The sequence below is a fragment of the Callospermophilus lateralis genome, chromosome 12 (assembly GCF_048772815.1).
Source record: "Callospermophilus lateralis isolate mCalLat2 chromosome 12, mCalLat2.hap1, whole genome shotgun sequence".
NCBI lineage: Eukaryota > Metazoa > Chordata > Mammalia > Rodentia > Sciuridae > Callospermophilus > Callospermophilus lateralis.
In genome coordinates this window covers 65510487-65522867 of record NC_135316.1, presented here as the reverse complement: position 1 = coordinate 65522867, position 12381 = coordinate 65510487, and the positions used below count along the sequence as shown (strand labels likewise).

The following is a 12381-nucleotide window of genomic DNA, read 5'->3' as shown; positions in this document are numbered from 1 at the left end:
GATTAAAAAATTGGTAGCACTTTGCCTTTTCTCTGTAGATTAGTTTATGACCTTGTTTTTTTTCTGTTTTACTATTTATCAAGTAAGTTAAGATTATCTTGACTTTTACCTCTAAATAGCTTCAACCCATAACTCATAAGAATAGATATTATTCTAAATAACCATTATCCTGGGAAAATAAATAGTAGTTTGATTACATTGCTCATTTTTATGACTAATAAAAACAGGGGCCTCTTAAAGATTTTTCTCATTGTGGTTGAGAGGAAGTAGAACATCTACAATTTAAAATATAGATTTTTCAATTATTATAGTAAGAATTTGACAAGCAGAACTTTTTATATTTTACTTTACATATAGTGATATATAGAATTCTTACAGTTCAATGAGATGTGAATGATATTCCCATTTTAGCTGGGCATAGTAGTGCATACCTATAATCCCAGCTTCTTGGGAGGCTGGGGCAAGAGTATTTAAAGTTGAAGTCCTTCCTGGGCAACTTTGCAAGATTCTATCTCAAAATAAATAAATAAATACATTTTAAAAAATTAAAAAAAAATTGAAGGGCTGGAGGTGTAGTTCATTTGGCAGAGTGCTTACCTAGTATGCAATCCCCACCACTGCCACTGAAATTCCTATCTTACAGATAAGGAAACTGAAACAGAGGTGCAGGAGCTTGGTTATATCTAGTACGTGGTGGAGAGAGCATTTTAATGCAAGCAGTTTAGTCCAAAGCAGTGAGCTTGATGATTTGCCACATTACCTACTGATTTATAACAGATCACATGAACTGTCATTTATTTACAGTGAGGCATGTAGCATCTCAGTGTATTTCCTTCACCCATTTATTTTCATCTCATAAATTGCATTTATCTATGTTTAGTCAATTAAACTTTTTTGATTTACAGCATTTGGGTTTAGTTTTTACAAATTTTGATTTGACTATGGCTTCATGTTAGTCCAAGAAACAACAAAACTAAACCACTGACCCTGTTCCAAAATGGTCTATGATGTAATTAATGGTAGAGTGCCACTAGGTTCAGTCCTCAGTACTGCAAATAAAAAAAAAATCTCTGATAAAATATTTTCACAAAATTGTCCATTGGTAAACTTGAAGTCTACCTAACCTAACTTCTTCTTCTCTAATATTTATTCAAGCACTAAGAGTTTGTCTTAGTGCCTTGTTTTTCTTTCTTTTTGGGGGGATACTGGGGATTGAATTCCAGGGGTGCTCTACCAGCTCCCTTTTTTTTTTTTTTTTAAGACAGGATCTTGCTAAATTGCTGAGGCTGGTCTTAATTTATAATTCTCCTGCTTCAGCCTTCTAAGTAGCTGGGATTACAGGTTTGCTCCACCATGCCTGACTTGTCTTAATGTCTTGTAGCTGGGCATGGTGGCCACGCCTATAATCCAGGCAGTTTTGGAGGCTGAGGCAGGTGGATCCCAAGTTAAAAGCAAGCCTCAGCAACTTAGAGAGATCTTGTCTCAAAATAAAACGGGTTGGGGATGTAGCAGTGGTAAAGAGACCCTGGGTTAAATCCCCTGTACCTCCCCCCTGCCCAGTCTATATACATGTACAGTTTATAATTTACCTTAAGTGCAGCGTGGTGAAGAGGGGAAGAAGGTAAGCATTACCTGCCAGCCTTGTCAGTTATTAAATGTGAAAATGAACTAAATATTTTGAGTGGTTCCTCATTTGTAGAATAAAGATCATAATACTTACAGGTCGTTGTGATAATCACTTCCCAGTATCTTAGTAGATCTTCAACAAAAGTTATATTATCTTTCTTAGCCTCAGAAATTTTTAAAAAATTTTTTAGATGTTGATGGATCTTTATTTTATTCATTTATTTTTATGTGGTGCTAAGAATCAAACCCAGTGCCTCACATATGCTAGGCAGGTGCTCTACCACTGAGCCACAATCCCAGCCCATCTCAGAAATTTTGATGAATTATAAATTATTACTGTGGTACCAGTTGGTTATAAGCAGCTTAGGAAGGTTTTAAAAAGTAACTAAAATATACTCTGTTATATAATATAATGGGATATAGCTGACAGTTTAACCATTAAGGGGAAAAAAAGAAATTTCTGTGTTGTTGGGGAAGAGTTTATAATATTTTATTCTTAAATCTTTGAATTTTTTTATTAGTGAAACTTGTTTTAAAATTTGTTCAAATAATCATCATATTTACATTGTATATATCATATATAATAATGTGTATTTTCTGACAGACAGTAGTCTAGTTTCTCAAACCAGAAAAGACTTGTCTTTTAAAAATTCAAACAAAAGGGGCTGGGGTTGTGGCTCACAGTAGAGCACTTGCCTAACACATGTGAGGTCCTGGGTTCGATCCTCAGCACCACATAAAAAATAAATAATAAAAATGAAGGTATTTTGTCCAACTATAACTAAAAGATAAAATTTTTTAAAAATTTGAACAAAAGCATTAACTGCCTAATGGTAGCCCTAATTAGTAATGTGGACAATTTTAAAGTACATTATTGTTTCTGCCATATCTTAGAGAAGGAAAAGGGGGAGAGATAACAGAGTTAAAATGGCCTGTAGTTTAATAATATAATTGTAAATATTCATCTTAGCTGAAATTATTCAGAACTCCAGAGGTAGAAGTATGTTGTAATAGTGCCTGACTATACAGTTTCTATATAGACACATAGAGTGTCTGCAGTCAGATGGTCTCTTTCTTATCTTATTGGTTATCTTATGCAAGCTGTTCAACCTCTTTTTACATGTAAAATGGAGAAAATGTGTTTATACAACATGACAAGGCTATACATATTATAGAATCTGTGTTAACTATATGCCAAGTACTGTTTTACCTGTAGTACATGTATGTAAGCTATTGTCCTGGAAAGCCTTTTGGGACCTTATTTTTAAAATGGTATCTGGCTCTAGGGTACCATACTCAGACTCTCATTCCACCGAAGTTATCCAATTCAGGTGGGAAAATAAATGGCAAAGAACACAGTGTGTTTTGGAAAAGCTCCCTGACTCCCAAAGTGATGGTTTCCTCCCAGTTTGTCCATTCCTGCCTAGTATTAGCTCATCTGGCCTTTATTCCCAGCCATATTCTGCCTACCTATCAATACCCTACTACCTTTATACCTTTATACCCCACTCATGATCTCTTCTAGCTTTGTCCTTCAAGAGAGCTGTTAATATCCTGCTGTAGACTGATGCTTACAATGATGACTTGAGTGGCAGTCTGAATTTGTGAATCACTATCACCCGTGAATGGGTAGGCTCTAGTCATCCTGCGTCTTCCTATACTTTGAAGTTCTCCCTAAGTTGTACTGGGTTTTTATTTCATCTTTCCACCTATCTCATTTATTTTCTCAAGAATTTCATTTCTCACATGTGACAGGCCACATAACTATAACATACTAAAATTTAGCTTTAATAACCTAGTTTATGGGGACTCTAAACTAGCATTTAGCCATTTAAAGTAACAGCTAAGTATCTTTTATAAAATTCTTTACAGAATTCAGAGAAGACAGTAGATATCCAGATGCAGTTTTTCACCTATTTTTTATAGTGACCCAAATTGTAACTTTCACAGGTGTCAACTTTTAAAGTTATATTGCCTCATGATATCATTTATGTACCTTTTTAATAAATGAGATTATGTTAAATTGTAGCTCTGTAACTAAAATTTGTGAAAATTATTTAGGCCTACAAAATTGCTAAAACATGCTCCTATTTTATTTTTGTCAAAGCTTGACCTTATTTTATGCTATCAGCCTAAGAACTCTCATAAATTATAATCCTGACTTGTTTTATGTAAATACTATGAATTATGAGCTATTAAAATCCTAAGAACTCTGTCATATGTACATTTAAGACAGGGATTTTGTTTTAGTTAATAGAGCATTTTGCCTCTTTATATGTTATTTTAAAAACATTGAAAATCATGAAGTTTGGTAATCATTATGGATGAGCACATTGATATCCTGTAAGTATTTAAAAAAATGAATCAGATTTGATTTTAATTTTCTAGTTTTTTCTTCAATCTTTTTTGTTTTTGCTGTGGTATTGGGGAATGATCCCAGGACACCCTACCACTGAGCCACATCCTTAACCCTTTATTATTATTTTGAAACAGGGTCTCCTTAAATTGCCTAAGCTGGCCTTGAACTTGCAATCCTCCTGTCCCAGCCTCCCAAGTCACTGGGATTACAGGCAGGTGCCACCATACCAACTTTCCCAGTTTTTTCCCCCCCAATAGCTTGTACCTAACTTCCTTACTATTAAGCATTTCCATATCTCCTCCTTCCTCACCAAAATTGGTGTGCCAGATGTGTTGATGTGGCACTTTATACAGAGGTTTTTTTTTTTAAATAGCACTCATGGATGATATCATTATGAATGGTTTCAGAGATAAAATATGTATGATGTATGCCTGGCATGATGTTTATTATTCTGTGTAAGAAATATGGGAAACAGCATTTGAAATGCCAGACTTGTATTTTTTCAGGATGACTTGTCAAGCATTAAGGTTTCAATAATGAATATGTTGTCTCACTTTTATTTGGTTATCTCAATAGGACTATACAGGCTCCAACCCAAGTTCCAGTGGTCGTGTCTCCTGGGAATCAGCAGTTGCACACAGTAACACTCCAAACGGTGCCACTTACAACGGTAATAGCCAGCACAGATCCATCAGCCAGTGCTGGATCTCAGAAATTTATTTTACAAGCTATTCCATCATCACAGCCCATGACAGTACTGAAAGAAAATGTTATGCTACCATCACAGAAGGCAGGCTCTCCTCCTTCAATTGTCTTTAGCCCTGCCCATGTACAACAGGTTCTTACTAGCAATGTTCAGTCCATTTGCAATGGAACCGTCAGTATGACTTCATCCCCGTCCTTCAGTGCTACTACACCTGTGGTGACCTTTTCTCCTCGAAGTTCACAACTCGTTGCTCACCCTCCTGGCACTGTAATTACTTCAGTTATCAAAGCTCAAGAGACAAAAACTCTTATACAGGAGGTAGAAAAAAAGGAGATTGAAGATCATTTGAAAGAAGATACTGAGAAAACTGAGCAACAGCCACAACCTTATGTGATGGTGGTATCCAGTACCAATGGATTTGCCTCTCAGGTAGCTATGAAACAAAATGAACTGCTGGAACCCAACTCTTTTTAAATAATGTACCAAAGGATTTATGGATGATTGTTTTATAATTGAACTCATTTTCAGTTGTCTGTAAACTGATTCTAAGATAAATCTACAGAGGTTCCTAATTTTGCGATTGTTAAAAAAAATAATCGAGTTAATTTTGATTTTGTTAGTTGAGGGAGTAAAACCCAAGTGTTTCTCTTTATTCTCCAAATGTTTCAGAATTCAATTGTGAAGGAACAGGCATTTTATACTATGAAGACATCCTTTTGAGATTTTTTTTTCAGTTGTTATACCATAAACATTTTAAAAGTTTCTTTTCTAATTTTACATTGTATTAGCTGTTTTGATTCTTTTGTAAATACATTACTTAAATGTAAGGCAACAGGAAATTTATATAGGAAGTATTTTCATTCCACTTGTATAAGTTAAGTCTTGACTCTAAAATGCAAGAAACTTATTCTTTGTTAAAATTATGTCTCTTAGATTGACTTTAGTTGGTTGTACTGTATAACAAACTATGAAAAAGTAACATTAAAAATTGAAATATGCCCATGATATGGCTCAACCTGTTTCAGCAGAGTAGTATAAAATATCATCCTAAGAGTGGTTCTCCCCCTAGTTAGCTGTGTAATCTTGGGCAATGTAAACCACTTGATTCTTTTTGGGCCTCAGTTCTCATAAGGGACGCATAGGAGTAAATGATCTCCAGTTTCCCTTCTAGTTTTAAATTTTTATTCTAACACCTATATTTTAAAATTATCAATTAAAACATTATCAAGTTATTTCCTAATGCAATATAGCTTAAATATTATAGAAAAATAAGTGATCTCTACAAAATTCACTCTATTATCAATAAAATCTGCCATAAATTCATCCTAATTTTTTTCATTAATTATTTAGATCACTGTGTACTGTGGTCCATTATAGTAAACTTTTGTTGCTGAGTGTTAAATGGTATACTGCTATTCTAAGAAAGTCAAAGCACTTTCTTAAAGACCAAGAAAACAACTTGAGTCTTGGGCTAATCTGGCTTGAGTAGTCATTTGTTATAAAAGCATAATAGCTTTATATTTTGGATTATTTTTTACTGGGGGTGGAGAGGGGAAGGGAATTGCATACACATATATCCAAGTTTCTGAAATGAAATAGTTTTTAGATTTTTCAACTGTAAATAATGTACATTTAGTGTCACAATAAAAATTGTTTTCTGCAAACTTTTCTAGTAAAAATTTTGTAGATGAAAAAAATCATGTTTAGAGGTCTAATGTTATATGTTTTCATATTATAAAGTGAATTTGTATTTAAATGAAAATTTAAATTTTGGAATCCTCTAAACGTTTTTTGTATCTTTAATTGGTTTATTAAATAAATCGTGAAATTCTCAATATTTGTTTTTGGGCAAAAATTTCTTAACAAGTGTACAGAGATTGTTGGCTAGTATTTACAGTGTTACTACTAAATGATTATATATATATATAAATTTATTTCTCAGGTGGGTGCAGTGGAAATTTAAGAAATTTCAGAGACTGGGGCAGAAGGATCAGTCTTGGCAACTGTCAAATATTTTTTTTTAAATGGGTTGAGGGTTGGAGCTGGGGATGTAGAGGGCCTTTCCTGTTCAATCCCTGTATGGGGTGGGCGGGGTGGGGTGGTGGTGGTGGGATCCTTGTCACAGTTCTGGAGACCAGGAAGTATGATACTGGCATTTCTTGAGTCATTCATGACAGAAAGCAGAAAAGGGGGCTGGTTTTATAACAGATCTACTCTGATGATGATAATCTTAAAGGTTCTACCTCTTAACAGTTACAGACATTCAAACCATAGCACCCAAGCTCCAAGAATCGGGTAACAATAAAATATTCTCAACAATATTAAACACACTTGTAAAAAACAAGTTTTTTTTTTTTTTTTGTGTGTGTGTGTGTGTGTGGTGCTGGGGATTGAACCCAGGGCCTTGTACATGCAAAGTAAGCACTCTACCAGCTGAGCTATATCCCCAGCCCAAAACAAGTTTTTTAATTAGAAACTTAATTGCTAAATTTGGAAAACATTAAGAAAAATATAAATAAAATTGTAATTCAATACCTATACCCAGCAGTAACTTTCACTTATTTTCTCATTCTAATTATTCTAAAATGATTTTTAAGAGTATATAATATTGATATATTATAATCCAGGCCAATAAAATCTTTTTAACGAGACTAGTATTGCAGTTTTTCACTGCATAAATCACAATATAAGTACAGTGTCTTTGTTTACTTATGTCGTTAAAACAAATACCTAAGAGTATATAATTTACAATAAACATAAATTTATTTTTGGAGAATGTGAAGTTCAATATCAAGGTACTGGCAGGTTTTAGAACTCCGATTCCAAGATGGTGGCTTCAACATTACATATGACAACAGAGGTGCTATACAATTTAAATAAGGAGAAATGAAAAACTTAAATAAATGTGTCTGGATCAATTGGATATTCCTTTGGGAGAGAAAATGAACTTTAAACCCTAACCTCATACCTTTAACACAATTAATTCAAGATGGGTAGTAAACATGAAAAGTAAAAGCATCTAGAAAAAAGTATTTTCACAGGTTTGGTGTAGGGAAAGATTTAAATGAGACACAAAAAGGCACTGAACATACAAGCTGGATTACATTTTTACACATATTAAGAGGATGAAAGACAACAGAATATATCTGCAATAGATGTATCGAATAAATGACTCCATTCTAAACCATATGAACTACTATAAACCGGTAAGAAAACTTCAAAAAAAATGGTTATGTAAAAGATTTCAAAAGGTCTCATCATTATGGTCTTCATTTCTTAGTGTATGCTGTGAACTCCAAAATTTTATATCCAAATGAATACTCTTCACCTCTCTGTACAAATCTGCTTCATTTCAGTTTTATAATTTAGCTACTGGTATAATCTTTCACCAATTACCCAAACCAAAAACTTGTTTCCCTTTCAATTCATATCTTTTTCTTTTTGTGTTTGTGTGTGTGTGTGTGGGGGGGGGATGGACAAGGAATTGAACTCGAGGGCATTCGTCACTGAGTCACATCCCTAGCCATATTTTGTGTTTTATTTGGAGACAGGGTCTCACGAGTTGCTTAGGGCTTGCTTTTGCTGAAACTGGCTTTGAACTCTCAATTCCCCTGCTTCAGCCTCCCAAGATGGCTGGGATTATAGGCTTGCTCCACCATCTGTGCCTGGCAAGTCCTGGCAGTTTTATCTCAAGATTATCTGCACTCATACTTTCCCTCTCCTACTCTAGGGTGGGTTAGAAATCATTTCTTTGACCTATATTAAGTGTTATTTCCCAACAACTATTATCCTTGTCCCTTTAATCATTCCTTCACAATACAAATAATTTACCTAAAAAATGCAAATCGATTGATGACTTTGCAGATTAAGAAAAAATCTCATAATGAATTGGCCAGGAGAGTTAACACCCATGTTTCTTGGCATACCACACCTTGCCCATTAAGATCTAGCTCTAGTTTCTCTGACTGAATTTAAATTCAAATTTTAGCGATTATGTTTTCAAACACATTGTTTTTGTCTGAATTAATTGCCTTTTCCCTCCTTTCATCGACTCTCATCTTTCAAGGACGAGCTCCCTTATCAAAGTTAGTCTTTGAGGAAGTTAACTTTGTAGTCTTACAGCTAAGTGCGCCTTGTTATCACTTCTTTCATTCTACCGCTTAGAACAAAACGGATTTAAACTTCTTGAAGGCATTAATATCTTTGAGACTCGGAGTTTAGTGTGGACTATGGATGTACCAGACACTCAAATTACTTAAATCTACAGTGCCTCTCACTCTCCCTCCAGTTCCCCATTCTAACCCCGTCCCGTGAAACTTGTTGGAAGCTTCCTAGTTAGATGTACTTGGGCCAGAGAACGGTGGAAGAGGGCTTGGCTAACTGGGTTGGAAAATAAAGCAACAATGAGACAATGTTAGGCCACTTTCCTCCCTTGGGTGTTTTCGGATTGAAAAGATTGTTCTTGGTCCGACTAGGAAGAAAGGTTGGGCCACAGACTGATAGACACACACGCCCAGGAAGAATAAGTTTTCCTCGGTCGCCTCTCTAGGACCAAAACGACTTCCGGCGAGTTTCTACCCATTCGAGTACTCAGCGAAAAGATCGCGAGAATCCACGCGCCATCCGGGACTCTGCTCCCGGAAAAACACTCGCAGTCGCGAATGACGTCACGGCTCACGAGAGGTTGGGCTTCGGCTGTAACCATGATGAGAACTTCAGTGAAAATATGTCAGTGCAATTTGTGTTATTAACAGACATGCATACGCTCCAATCACCAAGAGTTCATGAGGGATAACAGTGCGTTACAAAAGTGCTTCTGAAAGACTATTCCGGAAGGCTTTCTTAGAGTGCTGGCGGGGTTTGGGCGAACATGGAGGAAGAAAAAGCAAATGAGTGTGCTGGTGGCTTCGGTAACCATGGCTTCCAGGGAGAGGGGAGGGACTGTCAGAGCTGGTCACGGGACCCCAAACACGGCGGCGACAACCGGTCCTCCACTTTCCCAGCTGGCCCTGCGCCTGCTGGTCGCCTCCCCTCCCCCAGCCGCACGCTGCGTGCCTGCTCGTTGGCTACTTAGGACGGAAGCTCGGTTGGTGTTTCTCCAGAAGTTTCCCCCGTGGGCGGCGGCGGTCCTGGTAACTGCGGTAGTAGCAGCTCCCGCGGTAGCGACAGTGGCTGTTAGGGATGGCGGCGGCCGCAGCAGAACCTGCAACAGCTCAGCGGTGCGTGTTTTCCTTTTCCTTTGTTGTTTATTTTAAACGCCCCCCCTTCTTTGGTTAGCGAGCTCTGCTGAAGTCGTTGTTTTCCCGGCAGGTTTTTCCAGTGCTTTTCAGATGCTTTGATCGAAGAGGATCCCCAGGCGGCGTTAGAGGTGAGAGACCATTTCTTTCTCCTCCGCTCTGTTCTGGCTTAACCCCTCCTCTTCCCAGCATTGCCTTTTCGGGACGGAGGCTAAAGTTTTTACTGTGTCTCCACCTCAGTATTGAGATCCTCAGTTTCATTTCTCAGCCCCACACGGACCCTTTTGGGCCAGACCCCTGCTCTTACTCTTCTCCCGGACTCCTGCATCCTGCATCCCCGCAGTTCCTGAGAAAAAACACCTTCTCTGATTTATTTCGTGGGGGCATAGTTGGTTTCAGAGAAGCTTCTTTTCTTTTTTTAAATGGCATTTCTGCCTATAGGAAAAAGTGAAATTTGGGCTTGATGATATTATTTCATTTGACTGTCATCCTTGCCATTCTTACATAACAGGCTCAGTGTTAAGCGTCTGTATGAACTCAGTATACTAGAACAAAAGCCTTTTCCCATATGTCCCTAAAACTTTACAGATGTCCTGTAAGGCTCATTATTAATTCGTTTGTTGATAAATATTTTTTTCGAGTTGCAGTGTACAAGAAGTGATTGTTGTGGATCGGTTCTCTTTATGTACTGGACTAAGTTAGCACTTTGTGTTTTTGCACTCTGGAAGACCATGAAGTTGTAAAGGAATGTAAAAGTGTTAAGAGTTCAATAAAAACAATTAAATAGAGCCTAAGCTACAGCCATGCTGCTGTAGTTCACAACATCTTAGCCAGGAGTTTCTTGCTTTCAAGTTATGTTACAAGTTAGGTTAGCAATACCAGGCAAGAGAACCTTTTCTTTCCTAGTATGACTTCTAAAAGAATTTTGCTACACTGTACTTTTGGTCTACTGCTAGAGAACATTCATTCTCAAAAGTGTGGTCTTCAGATCAAATGCAGTATCATCTTGTTAGAAATGCATATTCTTGGGACCCACCACAGACCTGAAATCAGAAACTTTTGAGTAAAAGGAGGGTGATCATGAAATAAATCCAGCTATATTAGGAGGAAATGTTATTTCTTAACCTTGAGATGCCCTCACAAAGAGGAACGGGTAAATGTAAATTATTAAATAATTGGTAACTATAAGTAGGTCCAGAACATTGATGCTGAATATTAGTCTGTTTCCCCAAGGGCTACTTTAGCAGGCATTTTGGGGTTCAGGTCACTTGCTATCATATTGGTTAAAATCTGTATATTTGGTCAAAAGCTGTACTTAATGGTAGAGCATTTGCCTAGCATATATGAGACCCCGGGCTCAATTCCCAGCCCCCTTCCCTGCTCCACAAAAAAATGAGTATGTTTTACCCAAGACCATCCAATCAGGAATAAGGAAGAAAGGGGCTGTGTAGCGTAAATTGTTTCACATTTTTCTTTCAGTCACCAAACAACATTTATTAGTGCTGAATGTTCTCCTGGGGGCCAAGACTCTAAAGAAGAAAAGACTACCATGAGGGATTTTACAGTCTTGTGGACAGACAAGTCATCAGATTATTAAAATATAAGATAACTATTGTAATGGGCTTTTGTATGAAGTACAATAAGAGCATAGCAGGATAGAAACTGACTAGTGGGGTTTAAAAAAACAGAGAGAGGACCAGGGCTGTAGCTCAGTGGTAGAGTGCTTGCCTAGCACATGTGAAGCACTGGGTTGGATCCTCAGCACCATAAATAAATAAATAAATAGCTAGATTGAATAAAACATGGAGAGGATGGACAGTGGGTATGGGGGGGCAGTTAGGTAAGGGGAAGAACTTCTGATGTCCTCTAGCTCAGTAGGGTAACTGGTTTACAAACAGTTAATTGTATATTTCAGAATAGCTAGTAGAGAGGATTTTGAATTTATCCAATATAAAGAAATGGCATATATCTGAGGTGATAATAACAGTTACCCTGATCTAATCATTATGTATTGTATACATTTATTGAAATGTCATATCTTACTCCATAAATATACAGTTGTTCTGTCAATTAAAAATGTATTAAGTAAAAACACACAAGTTTGTACAGAGGAAGTTGCAGTTCGTAGGAACAGAAAAAAATATGCAAATAGTGTTAGATCATGCAACATAAGGAGGCAAGTCCTTTGGGAGAAAGGCTACACAAATACAGAGGCCAGGCATTTAAGACATTGAGGATTTTCAGTTTTACCATAATCATGCAGATCTCTGAAGAATTCTGAAAGAAATGAAATTACCTGAAATATGCGTGCTCTAAAAGCAAAGTAGATAATAGATTGGAGGAGGCACAGGGATAATGGATAACAGAAATATAGTGAGAAGTTGTAAAGAGGTGAATGTTGAAATCTAGGGCAGTGATTGAGGTCTTGGAGGGGAATTATTTATGAAAAATGC

The 12381-nt window shown here is 36.8% G+C and overlaps 2 protein-coding genes across 7 annotated transcripts in view; both read left to right on the top strand.

Annotated features, from left to right (window-relative positions):
* Elf1 (E74 like ETS transcription factor 1) overlaps nt 1-6394 on the top strand; it is a 103068-nt gene extending 96674 nt beyond the window's left edge. For all 6 annotated transcript variants that reach the window (XM_076872661.1, XM_076872660.1, XM_076872656.1 and 3 more), the window contains exon 9: nt 4562-6394. In XM_076872661.1, the coding sequence (XP_076728776.1) occupies nt 4562-5165 (604 nt within the window). In that variant the 3' untranslated portion in view covers nt 5166-6394. The remainder of the gene's footprint in view (nt 1-4561) is intronic.
* Nucleotides 6395-9759: 3365 nt separating this feature from the next.
* Nucleotides 9760-12381, top strand: part of Sugt1 (SGT1 assembly cochaperone of MIS12 kinetochore complex) — a 36988-nt gene continuing 34366 nt past the window's right edge. Inside the window, exons 1-2 of the mRNA XM_076872066.1 lie at nt 9760-9910; nt 10002-10059. Coding sequence (XP_076728181.1) covers nt 9873-9910; nt 10002-10059 — 96 coding nt within the window. The 5' untranslated portion in view covers nt 9760-9872. The remainder of the gene's footprint in view (nt 9911-10001; nt 10060-12381) is intronic.